This window comes from Saccopteryx bilineata, chromosome 2, assembly GCF_036850765.1.
Source record: "Saccopteryx bilineata isolate mSacBil1 chromosome 2, mSacBil1_pri_phased_curated, whole genome shotgun sequence".
Lineage (NCBI taxonomy): Eukaryota > Metazoa > Chordata > Mammalia > Chiroptera > Emballonuridae > Saccopteryx > Saccopteryx bilineata.
Window position 1 is genome coordinate 382,418,163 of NC_089491.1, and position 17,091 is coordinate 382,435,253.

At 38.2% G+C, this 17,091-nt stretch overlaps 1 protein-coding gene across 6 annotated transcripts in view; it reads left to right on the forward strand.

The window, feature by feature from the left end:
- The window catches only part of STXBP4 (syntaxin binding protein 4), a 171,129-nt gene that overhangs the window by 24,976 nt on the left and 129,062 nt on the right, over positions 1–17,091 (forward strand). For all 6 annotated transcript variants that reach the window (XM_066263993.1, XM_066263992.1, XM_066263996.1 and 3 more), the window contains 4 exons: positions 383–489; positions 676–886; positions 2,040–2,118; positions 9,869–9,963. In XM_066263993.1, the coding sequence (XP_066120090.1) occupies positions 383–489; positions 676–886; positions 2,040–2,118; positions 9,869–9,963 (492 nt within the window). The remainder of the gene's footprint in view (positions 1–382; positions 490–675; positions 887–2,039; positions 2,119–9,868; positions 9,964–17,091) is intronic.

Consider the following 17,091-nt stretch of genomic DNA (forward strand, 5'->3'; position numbering starts at 1 on the left):
TTAAGTACCAAGCTAATTTTAGCACTTGAGGCTGCTGTGAGTGTACCAGCCAAGCTATCCTCAGTGCCCACGGCCACTTTCAAAGCAGTCAAGCCTCTGGCTGCAGGAGGGGAAGAGGGAAAGAAGAGGGAGAGAGAAGAGGGGAGAAGCAGATGGTCACTTCTTCTGTGTGCCCTGACCAGGAATCGAACCTGGGACATGCATACGTGAGGCCAACCTCTATCCACTGAGTGACAGGCCAGGGCCATATTGAGGTTATTTGTCTAAAATTTTATTTATACTCTTTTTTTAAGGCTTTATTCACTAAAACATTAATTATATTTATTAATTTTTTACAAACCACCCTCATTGGTTTCTTTATGAACGTTACTCTTTTCATTAGGATGGACGTTTGAAGCCAGGAGATCAACTTGTCTCAATAAACAAGGAATCTATGATTGGTGTATCATTTGAAGAGGCAAAAAGCATCATTACCAGAGCCAAGCTGAGGTAACTCTTCTATGCATCGCATAAAATGAATTATTTCACATGTCTCCTTAAAATAGTAACTTAAGATGTCTTAAGTATCTTAGACCGTAAAAGAAATATTTTGAAATAGTATGTGAAACATGATTTTAGAATTCAGTTGTACTGTATCCATAATATAGTTATGAAGTGATTTCTTTTTCATGCCAGGTCAGAATCTGCTTGGGAGATAGCATTCATACGACAAAAATCTGACGGCAGTCATCCGGAAAGTCCGCCCCGCGCATCCCTTTTACAAATGGCAGTGGAGCGTGGACCCCAAGCCTCGACGTTTAGTCTCCTTTCTGCTCCCCCTGAAATACTAATTCCAAGGACCTCATCCACTCCCAAAACTACAGACGCTGCCTCACCTTCTTTTAAGGTAAATCAAGGAATCTTAAATTTCCGTTTATTTATGCACTCCGTAAATCCCCTCTATGTTTTTTATAAAGTATTTGTTATAGATATAAGAGAATTATAATTTTGGAAATACAGTTTGTTAGCAACCTGGTATTTCCTTGAAAGATCTTTTAAGATTTTTATGCTGTGCTGCCAATAAATATAATATTTCCAAGTCAGTGTGTTTTCTGTCCAGCAAACCATGATCAGGAATGGCATCATAAAGATACACCTAGAAATCTCCCAAAGCTATGTTAGGGCCCTGGCCGGACAGCTCAATCTGTTAGAGCATCGTCCCTAGCGCAAAGGTTGCAGGTTCGATCCCCGGTCAGGGCTCATACAGACCCAGATCAGTGTTCCTGTCTCTCTCTCTCTCTCTGCCTCTCCCTTCCTCTCTTGCTAAAATCAATCAATAGGAATTTTAAAGAACACTAAAGTAAGGATGTCATATTTATTTTCAGACAGTCTTTGATAGGGTTCAATTCATCGTGGTTTGTTTTCTGCTCGATCGAAGACAGGGGTTGTTTCTTCCTGGTCCTTAGCCTCTTTCCCACGCGGTGAGGCTCATCTTAACCCTCCGGGGGGGGGGGGTGGACATTGTTCCTCGCGTGCGCGTGCTACAAGCTCATTCACCCTCGCAGACTCGAGCAGAAGGGGGATCTTCCACATCAAAATCAGTACAATTAATAACCAGGTGCTACAGTACCCTAATAAATCAGTTACAAATATAGTGTATGTTCTTTAAAATTTTGTTAGCTATCAAGTAAAATGGGAAGCTCAAGAAGGCCTTCAGTCAGTGAAGTATCATTTGTTAAAGGTACATACTAATCATAGAGGGTATAAGATTTCCTGTCAGCCCCCTCCTACTTTTTCATCAGGGGTTATAATTAACGTTTTCAAAGACCAGGTACATGACCTTATGTTTTATTGACCTCGGATGGGAGAGCTGAAAGCAGTTGTTACCTTTAATTCTGAATTGCTTTGTCTGAAGATGAATATACCAAATTTTTTAGAGGTCTTTATATTTTTTGGACTATTGCTTTAATCGCTTGCACTATTCTTTTTATGTTAACATGAGTCTGGTCTTTGACCTACTTTAGAAAATGACATTTCATGTTCCTCGTTTTGTTTCATAGTTAAAAACTGGATGCAAGAAAACAGAACAGACTCCAATTACGTCTTTCGACCACAGCCCTACGGATACGTGTAACACAGGTAAATGCGCTTTTAGTTCCTCTTTCCTGGTATTTTTCCAATTACCCTCTCTCAGTGAGGAGTACATAATGTGACTTAATAGACTTTAAAGAAGGATGCATTAAGTCTTTTTTCCTTCAATGAATAAAAGAGCAAAATGAATGCATTGTGCAGTGGTCCCTGTTAGATTATGACTTTTATTGGAAATTTTCCTGAACAAAGGGTTGAAATTTTCAAAGATGCATTATCATAACAGTGTCTATGAAGCTGTAATAATCAACGAACTGTTGAAACCAAGTAATGAAAACTCTTTTATAAATCAAGATTAGGTTGCCTTGCCCTTTCAGTGAAATGCTAGTGAGGTATATTAAATGTACCTTTCAGAGAATTAATGGAAGAGAGCATAGCTTAGGAAATATTTTATTTGGGGGGAGAAGAGAGTATATAGATATAAATTAGAATGTTAGTATTGTGAATTCAATGTTACTGTATTTAATGATCATGAAATGATTTACCGACTGTTTAAAATAATAAAAGATTGTGTAAGTTACCTATAGGAAAAAAGATGTTTTATCAGGTTGTAAAGTGAACATTGCCTCAGATATGAAGAAAAAATTCCTCCTCGTAAATTATCTCCAAAAGTTAAACGTGACAGTCATAAAACCTATACAGGGCAGAGCCAAAGAATGTTTATAGCTAGCTGTTCATGTGGAAAATAGTACAATAATTAATAAATCATAGTAATACAAGAGTAAATTCTGTTTTGCATACTCACAACTATAAACCTACTTTTGCCTCACCCTGTACTTATAGAAAAGAAAAATTACTTACATATGTCTGAATTATAGTGCAGATTGTAACCTATTTCAATTTTTAATAACATTATTTAGATTAGAATTACAAAATAAGGAAGAGTTAGTATAAATTACATAGTGACCTAGTCCAGTGGTCCCCAACCCCCGGGCCACAGACCGGTACCGGTCCATGGGCCATTTGGTACCGGTCCGCAGAGAAAGAATAAATAACTTACATTATTTCTGTTTTAGTTATATTTAAGTCTGAATGATGTTTTATTTTTAAAAAATGACCAGATTCCCTCTGTTACATTCGTCTAAAACTCACTCTTGACGCTTGTCTCGGTCACGTGATACATTTATCCGTCCCACCCTAAAGGCCAGTCCGTGAAAATATTTTCTGACATTAAACTGGTCCATGGCCCAGAACAGGTTGGGGACCACTGATCTAGTCTGTTTGGTGACTCTAACAAAATACCACTGACTGGGCAGCTTATAAACAATATTATTTCTCCCACTTCTGGAGACTGAAAGTGCAGGGTCCTGGGGCCAGCATGGTCCAGGTGGGGGGGGCCTTTATCCGGCTGCAGGTTCTTCATTATGTTCTCAGGTGGTAGAGGGGGCTAAGGAACACTGTGCGGTCTTTTTTTTTTTTTTACAGGGACAGAGAAAGAGTCAAAGAGAGGGATAGACAGGGACAGACAGACAGGAACGGAGAAAGATGAAAAGCATCAATCATCAGTTTTTCGTTGCGACACCTTAGTTGTTCATTGATTGCTTTCTCATATGTGCCTTGACTGTGAGCCTTCAGCAGACGGAGTAACCCCTTGCTCAAGCCAGTGACCTTGGGTCCAGGCTGGTGAGCTTTGCTCAAACCAGATGAGCCCGCGCTCAAGCTGGCAACCTCGGGGTCTCAAACCTAGATCCTCCGTGTCCCAGTCCAACGCTCCATCCACTGTGCCACCGTCTGGTCAGGCAGTGGGGTCTCTTTTATAAGAGCAGGAATCCCATTCATGAGGGCTCCTTCTCATGACCTAAGCCCCTCCCACAGGCCCCGCCTCCTAGCACCATCACCTTGGGGGTTAGCGTTTCAATGTGAATTTTACAAGGGTGCAAACATTCAGACCATTGCACATAGCTACCATCTTCTCAGGAATTTGTAGTAGATTTCACACTCATTTCCTCTGATTTGGAGCAGTGCTTACAAGTACTGCTGTAGCAGTCTTAGCCACACATAATATGCCTTTTTACTGAGTGTGATTTGTTGATGCTTAAAAATTGTATCAGTTTATTTCTATTATATAATTAATTTCCATTTTCTTGATATTATTACTTTTTTGTTTTAAACTGTGACCCCATATAAGAAAAAAGAAGATAAAGGAAGCAAACGATAGTGAGGAAACATTTATGTAACATGTCTTTAATTTTGAAAGTAATGAAACTGCCCAATGCCTCTTTGAGCCTTTTGCTTATTTAGTGAACATTTACTGAGTATGTTATAATCGCAGAAGGCATTGTTCAGTAGGAATTCTGAAAGAATGATGATATTCTCTATGAGATAGTTAATAAGATGTTGTGAAAGAAAACACGAGGTTAAAAAATCTCCATTATTCAGTTAGAAAAAGAAGTGTGTGTGTGTGTGTGTGGTTATTTTATTGAGTAACTACTATGTGCAGTGTTCTGTGCTAACTAGAGCAGGGCAGGTGGCTTTAGTACCGTAAGGAGCACTCGGTATGCTCCTGTGTGAACAGGGTGGTCTGAGGAAAGAAAGCGGGACGTGCCTGACTGGTGTAGGGAAGCACAGTGGTCAGTCACCAGGATCTGAATGGAAACTTGTGTTACTGGACCTTAAATGCCAGGTTCCTGAGTGTTTTCATAGAGAAGAGCACTGAACTGCATACAAGATGAGGCAGACCGCCTGACCAGGCGGTGGCGCAGTGGATAGAGCATTGGACTGGGATGCGGAGGACCCAGGTTCAAGACCCCAAGGTCGCCAGCTTGAGCACAGGCTCATCTGGTTTGAGCAAAAGCTCACCAGCTTGGACCCAAGGTTCGTGGCTTGAGCAAGAGGTCACTCGGTCTGCTGAAGGCCCGTGATCAAGCACATATGAGAAAGCAATCAGTGAACTAAGGTGTCGCAACGAAAAATTAATGATTGATGCTTCTCATCTCTCTCTGTTCCTGTCTGTCTGTCCTTGTCTATCCCTCTCTCTGACTCTCTCTCAGTCTCTGTAAAAAAAAAAAAAAAAAAAGATGAAGCAGACAGGTTATCAAAACAGAGCTTGTACACGGGGGTTCGACCAATAAAGAGAAATTGAGCTCTCCGAGGGGTTCCTGTGGATGGCTTACGTAGGGCTCGTGGGTGGGTGGAAAGGTTGGGAATGAGGATGAGGTCAACTGTGCCACCATCGTCATTGTCATCATTGGTGGTGCTTGATCCCGGGGTAGTCACAGGGTATTTTCCATTTCAGTGGACCACACAAAGGGCCTGTAAAATAACAATAGCACAAATATTCTGGTTGCCATTTCATCAACAGAACAACTATGTTGCAGATCATGATGTTAAGAAGGATATTGTCAGCGTACATCCTTTCCTTTAAGGATACGGTTATTGAAAGCAGGGACTTATAGTCAGGCCTCTATGATGGAGTTCTTTCATCAAGGTGGAGTCCAGTGTCACCCTCCCCTGTCTCACTTCAAGGTTCAGATCTCTGCTCCCGCCTTACTAGTTGTGTAACATTGAAGCAGTTGCCTCGTGGGATTGTTATGAGTATCAGACAAGATGATGTGTGTTGTTCCCATTGTAATTGGTGCATAGTGTAAGGGCAGCAACTGTTGCTGTTATTGTTATTATTATTAATATTACAAAATCTGCAGATTAGAGTGTAGCTCAGATATTCCAGGGCATGCATGTTCTTAGAGCAGAAGTAGAAGCTTTTTCATCCTTTAATTCAATTTTGCATCTTGCCCCCGACCCTAAAACTGGTACACAGTAGCAGATTTGCCACACTATGCGAAAATTCTTGGTGGAAGTCACATAAAATTCAGATCTTGAGGGAGGTGGTAAACCTCAATTGATAGATGAAGGTAGGAGCTCATCTCAAAAGAAGGAAGCACCAGGAGCAAAAGCAAAGAACTAAGGGTGAGCTCAAAGCCAGGTGACCCTGGGAGGCAGGTCTGAATGGAGCAAAGGGGTCCTGGAGTAATGAAACACTTTTTGTGAGTTTCCATCAGCGACTGTCAGAAACAATGCTAGGCTTGTAATAGAACAGTAATTGAATGAACAATGTAGATGAGTGAGTGAGCTGTATGTAAAGCATATTACAATACAATTAAACTGGAACATTTTCTCAGATAGAAATAGCGTTGACTTAGTCCCATTTTCTTACTTACACATAAATATAGTTGGCCAGTTTCTGGGGCGAAAACCAAAGTCAACTCTAAATTATCTCTAGGTAACTTATATACATTGTGATGTATCTGTTATTAGTACTTAATTATAGATTGTTCCCAAATTAGATTCTTAACCATGACATCTAGCTTCCTTTAGCCAGCTGACATTTATTCAAAAAGCATAAATGAGTTTTAATGTTAACCTGAACAAAAATAAACTTAATGAGACAAGTCTACCCCAGTTCCCATCTGAAAATCATTCCAAAGTATAAAACTGCTGGTTAGACTTCTAAAATCCACATAATACTTGAATATGTTTTTAAAAGTATTCTACTGTATAAATTTCTTATTTCAGAACCCAGGGTCATTTACTATTGCCATCAGCTGAGTAAAGCATGAGCTCGTACGTGAGCTTAAAATTAAGCATGCTCAAGACGCTACTAAGGAAATCAGTCAAGAATCGCCAAGTAAAGAAACACAATCGTTCCTTTGACTTGAGAATAATGGGAGCCTTCCTTTTCCTGCACTGAGGCATTTGTAATTGGAGCAAAGCAGGAATAGGGGAAAATGGCCAGGAAGAGTTCAGAGTATTAACCAAATAGGATTCATTCCACCGTTATAAAACATTCCCTCTCTTTGGCTCCTAAAAAGAGACACAGGAAGAGAAGACCCAAGAGCAGGGGTCCCCAAACTTTTTACACAGGGGGCCAGTTCACTGTCCCTCAGACTGTTGGAGGGCTGGACTATAAAAAAAACTATGAACAAATCCCTACGCACACTGCACATATCTTATTTTAAAGTAAAACAAAAATGGGAACAAATACAATATTTAAAATAAAGAACAAGTAAATTTAAATCAACAAACTGACCAGTATTTCAATGGGAACTATGGGCCTGCTTTTGGCTAATGAGATGGTCAATGTCCGGTTCCATATTTGTCACTGCTAGCCGTAACAGGTGATATGACGTGCTTCCGGAGCCATGATGCATGCATCCCACGTCACCGGAAGTAGTTCTGTACGTGAGCCATGCTGCGCTTTGTGGCGCCTCCACATACAGTACTCCCGGAGCACAGGATGAGGATGGATCCTGTGCTCCTCTCACTGACCACCAATGAAAGAGGTGCCCCTACCGGAGGTGCAGCGGGGGCCGGATAAATGGCCTCAGGGGGCCGCATGTGGCCCGCGGGCCGCAGTTTGGGGGCCCCTACCCAAGAGAATAATAAGCCACACTTTGAGAAATCTCACTCCCTTCGAGAAGAGCAATAAACAGTTTGAGGCTGGAATGGAGAGATGCCACCGGCAAATGAGGAGGCTGCCTCTGGGGGCTTCTCGGGGCACGGGGCTCTGAGTCACCGAAGCACAAAGCACCTGGCTGTACGTGCAGGTCCTCCCAAGGCTTCGGCCGGACAGTAAAGGTTTAAGGGGAGGTTGGCTGAGAGAAAGTGAGATTTCGTTCAGCCATGATGCATACTAGTAAACGGAGGGTTAGTATAATTTTACATTAAATCCCCTATCTAAATACAATGTCTCTGTATCAAGATCCAGAGTAGTTTTCTGAGTTTGATTTTACCTTTACAATTCCTGTAAGTTGGTCTGGTTTTTTCTCGTTGGGTTACAGGTGAGAAAGCTGACAGTGAAGGGTAGTGATGCATTTAAGAACACTGGCTCGGGGAGTCACAGGAGAGCAGAGCCCTGACGTGGTCACCTGCTAGCTATGTGATCTCGGGCTAGATTCTTAGTGTATTGCTTGGCTAAAAAGTAAGCATAAAGAAGAGCTAATCTTGAGTTATTTCCACTGTCACACAGCAACGTTTTAAGCTCAGATGTAGGAAAACACAAGTGACAATGTCTGCCTCGGTGTGTGTGCATGGTGTGCGTGTCCCTGAGCCTCCCCCTCTCTCCCTGAGCTCTCTCGTTCTCAGCCCCTCGCCAAGTGCACACTTGAACTCCAACCGAGTCATGCACGCCCAGGGTTTGTCTTGGTCTGAGACCGTAAGTAGGATAGCTTGAGTCCACCCAGTGTTAGTGTGCCTTGATTATAGATAAGTCAGGCACCACACTGAACGTCATTGTCAAGCCTCACAGCCCCAGCTTTAAAAACGAAAACTGGAGTTTGACTTACCTGCTGTTTGGTCTTTCACGCCACGCCCCTCCACCTTCCTGTTTACACCGTACTTTAGGTTCGGCGGAGAATTTCTCTTAATGTTAGGGAACCAAACAGAACCGAATCGGGCAAGGGTCTCCCCACCTGTTTCCCAGTAAAGCCAAACACTGAACATCGAGGTTTGCAAGGGAGAGATTAGAGCTGTTTTATTGGCAGGGCGCCAAGCAAGGAGAATGGGGAGCTGGTTCTGCCATTAGATTAAAAGAAAAAGGAAAAAGTACGTATGGTATATTTTATCCCATGGCCAACAATCAAACGTCACACTAACAAAGGGAACTTTGTTGCTTTTATCGAAATCATAAAAATTATTTTATACTAAAACTGTCTTTCTCAGCATTTGGTTCCATTTGAAGCTAAAAGTCCATAGCCATTTTTTTATGATCTTGACACACATAAGTTCTATTCCAGACTTTACATAGAATGTTAACGATGTGTTAAAGGTTTAGAGGAAGACTGTTTATTTTCCTATGCACTTCTTATGTTCTTAAGAGAATGCAAATCATTTTGTACTTAGAGACAGATGCTCTGAGAAATTAAAAAAAAATTAAAACACTGCATAAAGATGTGACATTTTAAAAAGTTTTTTCTCTTCCTCTTGTTTCTATGCAGAACTAGTCAAATATCATTTAAAAGTGTATTTAGAATAGTGACAATTTAGATGTAAGGAGTGACATGAATTAGAGGACTTTGTTTTCTAAACTTTGGCATATTAAAACAAATAATGTACCTCAAGTCCTAGCCCCAGGTGTCACCTGCTGTCTTATTCATTCAACAAGGACAATGAATTAATCTAAATGATCAGGGTAGATCGAGAAGGCGCTAAATAATGTCATATAAATTCCACTCGTGAAAAGTCCACTTATGCTACTTGAAACATAACCTTAAAACAAAAAATAGAATTTTTAGTTCAAGAAGTTGCAAGTCTATTATAGTTTATGTGTAAACTTGAAACAATTTGCATTTGTGAGTTTTCCTATCATACTTCCAGAACTCACATAACAAAACCACTTTTGCCAGCCAAAGAAATATCATGATCTTTTTTGAATTTCACAGACAATATTACTTGCTTTGAAAGGAAAAAAAAAAAAAAGGTTTTTCATCTTACAATTAGTAAGGCATTGTGATAACAAGGTAGTAGCGGTAGGATATTTGTTTGTCTTTTAAATTAATATTTTTCCATTGGACTTAATGAATAATTGGCCACTCTTTTTATATCATCTATTTTAAGGGCTTAAGTAAAGCTGGTTTGTATGATACATTTTAGATTTAACGAAAAAAACCATGAAAACTAAAGTGAAAACTGCCAACTGATTAGCCAGAATTATTTTTGAACAGCAGGAGCTCAGAACACATCCTGTCAAATGAAAATTTCTATTCCAATTAAATTTCCAATTAATGTGCACCCTGTTGTCTCTTAGACGCGGCCCCTGCCCGGACTGATGATTGTGGACTACAAGGAAGGAAGGTTTCCCTGGATTTCTCCGTTCGCCTTAAGGCAGAGAAACTGGAAATGGTAAATAGCTTGCAATTTCCATTTTTCTTCCATAAAACAACAGCAAGGAAGGAGCCTCCTTCTTGGAGAGGAGAAACAACTAGAACCATTCGTTTCTGGAAGAGTTATTGATTTGCAATTAAATGAATGGCAGTTTGGATTTTAAATTCATTCATTCCTGTTTGAGTTGGGCAGTTCATGTTGTCCATGTTGTATTTCTAGTACAAAAGCAAAATAAAACCTTTTGTTACTCAGTTGACATTCAGATGAATCTGTTCCCTTCTGTGTATAAATAAGACAAAGGTGGTGTTTTACAATGGAGACTCCAACGAAGTGTGGAATAAATTATGACAAAGTCTAGTAGACTTCACATGTAATAGCAGTAAGTGCAAGTAATACTCCATTTGTTCAATTTTTTAAAAAGTGAAGGGAAACCAAATCCTAGAGGACAAGGTAGCCAGAGGCTCACTAGCTGTTAAGATGGTAAGAATAGACTAAAGCACAAAGCAATCGTCCCGGGAGAGTAAACCACTGCAGGCGTCTCTACGGAAAAGAAACTTAAGGTGATGAAAAGGAAAAATTAAAAGTAGAAAAGCATTTTAAGACTGGTTCTTGTCAGGTTACCTGGGAGCTGATAGCAAAAATGGGCTATGTCTTTTATTTTTTAATATAAAAAAGGGTTTTGTGTTCAAAGTCCCCAGCCTCTACTTTCCTGTTGTATTTTGCGGATGATAATGTTTTGCATTTTAGAGGAGTATGAGAATGCATAGCTAGAATGAATACACAGTGCGTTTATTCCCACATTGTACCTGTGTGTGGTCCTTTCACAGCGCCCTTTGCATTGCCAATCTGAATCGTGCCCATTGTTCACATTCTGACTCGGTTCCATCTGCCTTGTCCAGACCTTGCTAACTATTATAGTTAGGGCAGTATTGCCTTATTTTGTACCTCTGTACATCACTTTGTAGTTCCCTATTATCTTTTCTGTATCTTGTTTTGTCAATGAGATAAAGCCTCTTCATAACAGTGCTCTGAATTCCAGCCACTGTTTGAATACCCGGTCTGTGCTCAGTGAAACTTTCTGATTGATTAGACACTTGAGATGTCCTTTTGATATTTCCAAAATCCTGAGTATCTCTTGCTAATTTGTACTCTCTTTATTTTTGATTAAAATATACTAGTTAAGGGCAAAGTTTGCAATCAGTTAATATTATCATTTTTTTAAATAAAATGTTTGAGGCTTAAAAATATATCTATCAATAGCTAAAAATGAATAGTTATTGTTTTTTAAATGATATTGGTTTAATATACATTTCTAGACACTAAAGATGAACTGCTAACCATTTGTCTGGATAAATAGAAACTTACCCAGCTAAGGGCCACCTAGCAACCTTTATTCCTTTACTTCCAATTTTTTAGTGCATGATATATCTACTGCTCACAAACAGTAGGGGACATTTCAAAATGAATATGAAATGATAGAAAAAAGCATTTGATTGATTTTTTTTTTTTATTAAACAAGAACATCAGTAAAGCAAATGACAAGTCAAAGAAAGTTGTTCAATTATGCAAATAAGATGCAAAACCAACTTTACTTCATTGGTGAGAATGCACTAAACAAAAGGCTGAAAGTACTGGAGTATCTGCACGTCCCTGACCCCCAAATTTTTGTGGGCAGTATATATTTTTAAATCTCTAATTTTCTTAAAGATATAAAAAGCATCTAAATCCAATCTAAGTTATTTGATTACTGAATCAGAAGTCTAGTTTGGGTTTTCCTTTTAGCCTAAGCAAATCGATTGTTTTTGTAGAAAAATAAAACAGCAGTTTTACAGCAAAAGATGCCCGCACTCTATTCAACGTCCCGGCTTTTATTCAGAATATTTTTAGTGACTGTATTTAGTAGAGCATTCCTTGTTTTCAGAGTTTGAAACTGTATTTCTCTTAATAGAATTTTTTTCTAAAATCCAAATCAGTGTCCCACTACCCAGTTATTTCCTAAGTTGCTCTCCTTTTCTGGATAGTTAGCTATTAAGATAATAACATCTGGGTCCTTCTGTTTTAGTTGCTACTTTATAGACAAGTTAAACTTTCTCATCCATTCCATTTTTAACTTTTCTATTCAGTAATACATAAAGATGTGGTCAAGTATTTAAAATGTAAAAAAATTAACATGTAATAAAATTATATCTTTATTTTTTATCTTCTATAAATATATTGCATGTAATATCGAGAATATAAGTGATGTAAAAGATTTCACAGGAAAAGGTTTTGACTGATTATGTAGTTATTAATTAATTGCCCTGCTCAGTCCAATTTTTAAGAAAGGCCTGGGGAGTTAGGATTTGATGAAGGACAGTGCCTGTCAGGACGTAGGTACGAATGGCATTTCTTTCTGAACTCCTCCTTGTTGTTCTTGTGTAAGTAGACAGTCTTATATCAGATACTCCTGGAAAGTGATTTCTAACACTGAACTAGTTTCTTTTTAATTCATTGTCTGAAAAAATGATTGCCTCTTTCAGTGAATAGTCTGAAAATGATTTTTATATACAGATATTTTAAAAATAACTTCACTATAATTATTTAGGGATCTGCTTTTCAAAGTATTTTTATAAATACTATGTGTCTCATTTGATTTTAACATTGAATTTATGAGTAGGTGCGGTAAACATAGCAAATAGAGATACTATTTACTAATTGGTTTGAAAGCACCCATACACTATCTATATATTTGTTCCTGGGCAAGATGCTTTGGGATACAGATGCCATTTCGCTGGTATTTACTTTACCTCTTGCCATTTCTGTAACATTTGAAGAAAGCTGTAGTGAGCAGAGCATACTCAATGTCTGATTATAGTAATGAGATATTCTTTGTTATTAGATTGGGAAGATTGTGACTAATATTGTACAAAAGTGACATCTTTAAATTCTTCTCTCAGACATCAGTAAAAGTTAAGGACAGTTCTTATTCAATTAATACATTTGCATTTTTAAGGCTAAAAGATTAAATTATTATTATTATTATTTTATTCAGTGAGAGGTGGGGAGGCAGAGATAGACTCTTGCATGCACCCTGACCAGCATCCACCCGGCAAGCCTCTACCTGGCAATGCTCTGCCTTCTGGGCTGCGGCTCTGTTGCTTGGCAACCAAGCTATTCTAGTGCTCATAGCAAGGCTGTGTAGCCATCCTCAGCACCCAGGGCCAATGTTGCTCGGACCACTGGATCCATGGCTGTGGGAGAACAAGAGATAGAAGAAAGGGGAGGGGTGGAGAAGCAGATGGTCACTTCTCATGAATGCCCTGACTGGGAATTGAACCTGGACTTACACACCCAGGCTGACTCTCTACCTCTGAGCCAACTGGCCAGGGCCTCAATAAATTATTAAACCTACTCTTTCATCAAAAATAAATTACTTCCAATTTAAATTCATGAGCTTGTCTCACTGACATGCTATATTGGAGTAGAATAAATTTTACATTCAAAAAAACTTTGACCTATTATAAAGTTTAGTTCTAAACTAAACTTTACACTTTTCAATTTACACTTACACTTAATTTCATTTTGCAACTTTATTATTGCTTAATATCATATAATAAGAATCACCATATATTGAGTAACATCTGTGATTGGTGCTTTATTTGCATTGCTTTTATAAAATTAGTTTTGTAAAAAAAATAAAATAAAATAAAATTAGTTTTGTATCTTTCCATGAAAATATCAATTATGCACAAAAACAATGATATTATACCTGTATAATTTAAAGAATAATAAACACGTGGAACCTCCACCCAGCTAAGAATGACAGTTCTTCTCCTTATCGTGTACCTTCCCTCGCCCCAAGAGGATAACAACAGCATTCTATAGTTTGAGTTTACCATGTACATGCTTTTAAAAGTTAATTACTAAAATATTGTGAAGTCAAAGAGTTTGTTTACATCTAGCTTTACTTGAGATGTTGCCAAGTTTTCATTTCTGTGTCTCCAGCTCCTAGAAAAAATGGTTGGCTCATCGCCTATGCTCAGAAAATGATTCTTGGATTGGCAAATGGTTTTCTAACGTGGTTTCTGTCCACTTCCATTCCCTCTTTTGTTATGTAAGAGTTCCCATTGCTCCCTGTATGTTATATACATTTAGTCTAATGATAAAGCGGTTAGATTTATTTTATCATCTTGTTTTAAAAGTATTCTCTGTTACTCTTTTTATCCCTCTCTTTGTTTTATTCATTGGTTTGATTCTGTTGGATTATTTGGTTATTTTGCATTTTATTTTTCTTTTCCAACTTGTTTAGAAATTATACCCTTCTCTTGCTATTGTTTTAGTGATTCCCTTATATTTTTGACATTCATATGTAACTGAATCAATATAAAAGTTACTCAGAACCTTTACCCTTCTTTCAAATGTTCAAGGCACTTATAATGCGTTAGCTCTGATTAGCCCCTTCCCAGCTTTGATGCCTGCTCTTCCCCAGTATTTAGTGTTAGTGGACAGTTTTCTTCAAGTTCTCTTTGTTTGCAGCCATCTGCTGTTTCACTCATACTCACTGAGTTTCTAATTTGTTATTATCTACTCAGTGTTTATAATAATAATATCTTGTTCCTAACTTTTATTTATTTATTTATTAATTTATTTATTTATGATTTATTTTTTGGTGACAGAGAGAGAGAGAGGGACAAATAAGGACAAATAAGCAGGAAGGGAGAGAGACGAGAAGCATCAATTCTTTGTTGCAGCATCTTGGTTGTTCATTGATTGCTTTCTCATATGTGCCTTGACCAGGGAGCTACAGAAGAATGAGGGACCCCTTACTCAAGCCAACAACCTTGGGCTTCAAGCCATTGACCTTGGGCTCAAGCCAGCAACCATGGGGTCATGTCTGTGATCCCACACTCAAGCCAGCAATCCCCCACTCAAGCCGACAACCTCGGTGTTTCGAACCTGTATCTTCTGTGTTCTAGTCTGGTGCTCTGTCCACTGCGCCACAGCCTGGTCAGGACTAACCTTTATTCTTGATTCATCTTTCGTAACTCCAAAATGCAATATGTCTGTTTATGTGTGTATATCTACCTATATCTCTATCTATCTATCTATCTACACACACACACACACACACACACACACACACAATGAATTATTATTGGACCAGCTAATGAATGATGTTCTGATACATGCTACAACATAGAACTAAATGAAAGAAACTAGACACAAAAAGCCACAAATGGTATGATTCTCCTTGTATGAAATGTCCAGTATGGGCAAATCCATACATACAGAAATCGATTAGTTGTTGCCTGGGGCTGGGGGGACAGGGAAATAGGAAGTGCTGCTAATGGGTATGGGGTTTCCTTTCAGAGGTGATAAAATTTTCTAGAGTTAGTGGTGACTGATGTACAACTTTGGGAATATTCTCCAAGCCACTTAACGGTACACTAACAGGGTGAATTTTGTGAGATGTGAGTTATGTAGCAATAAATCTGCTATTAATAAAACAGTCACTGATTGATATGTATAAGATGGCACCATTTATATTCTACAAACATCAAACCTTAAAATATTTTAAAAACTATTCATAATATATATTTATAAAAATATGAAGTAATGGTGTAAAAAGATGCCTGGGAATTGTCCAGAAGAAGCTCCATAAGAAGAAGAGAATATTAAAAACCATAGGAAGAGAATACTAAAAAGTGAGAAGTTATGCCAAAAATTAGGAGAAAACATTTGTAATGCACATATCCTATAAAATGCTAAGTATGTAAAGAACTTTACAAATCAATCAGAAAAAGACCCACCAATTCTACTCCTAGGTATTTACCCTACAGGAATTTTTACCCACGTGCTGTAGTAGATATGTACAGGTTTATTAAGCCTTTGCGTAGTATGAACATTCGTGAACGTTCTCACTCAGAGGGTTAACAAAAAACTCACTACTCAAACGGTTAATTGCAGGCTTGCTGGGAAGCAGAAAACCCCATTGTCCATCTATCTACAGGAGGATGAATAAATTATGGCATGTTGATCTAATTAAATATTATATTTGTCAGTAAAATTGAATGCATTAATATTATAATAGCATATAACCACATGGATGAATGCAGGAGAAAAGCAAGTTTCAGACGACAATCTATAGCATTTTTATGAAGCTGAAAACCATCAGAATAAAATACCATGTTAGGGGTATATGTGTGTGACAAACCATTTTAAAATATAGTATGGAAATTTTTGTGTTGGCAGTTTTATAATTTTAAATGGATTCATGGATGTTTTATTTTATTGTCCTGCTTTAACATATACGTGTTTGTTACATACAATCTATGTTTTTAGTATACATTAAATATTATATAATAAAATGTTTGGGAACACTAATCTCAATGTATGATTGTTATCTCTGGGGAGAAGTTCAGAAGGACCTTTAAAACTGATATAAACGGCCCTGGATGGTTTGCTCAGTGGATAGAGCACTGGCCCAGCATGCAGATGTCCTGGGTTTGATCCCTGGTTAGGGCTTCTCTTCCCCTCCCTATTCCCCTTCTCATTCCCCTTCCGTCCCACAGCTAGTGCCTCAATTGATTCTAGCGTTGGCCCAGGGCGCTGAGGTTTAGCTCAGTTGATTTGAGCATCAGCCCCAGATGGGAGTTGCTGGGTGGATTTCATCAGGGCTTATGTGGGTGTGTCTCTGTATCTGCCCTCCTCTCACTTAAAAAAAGAAAAAAAAAGGAAAAAAGGAAACTGATATAAATATACTTAAATGTTAAGCTTTAATATACAATTAAAACAATTTTAAAAAACGTGAAAGATCTAAAATCTACAGAGCAGAAAGCTGTGCTATATTGATAGTTTTAAAAACCATAGAACACTCTATATACTAGTGTAATTTAATTTTTGCAAATAATACATGATTTATATATTTTTTATCTATAGTTGCTATTATCATAGAAAAAGGTCAGAAAAATTGTACAATAAGCTGTTAATAGTTAATACTGTTTGTCGATGGAGTTGTGGTTCCCAAGGACAGTGATGTGAAATTTTGCCTCAGGGGACATTCGCAATGTCTGAAGATATTTTTGGTTTTCACAATTGGGAGAATGCCACCAAATTAGGAATCCCTAACAAAAATTACTTCTTAAAACTCTGTGTATGAAAATTTAA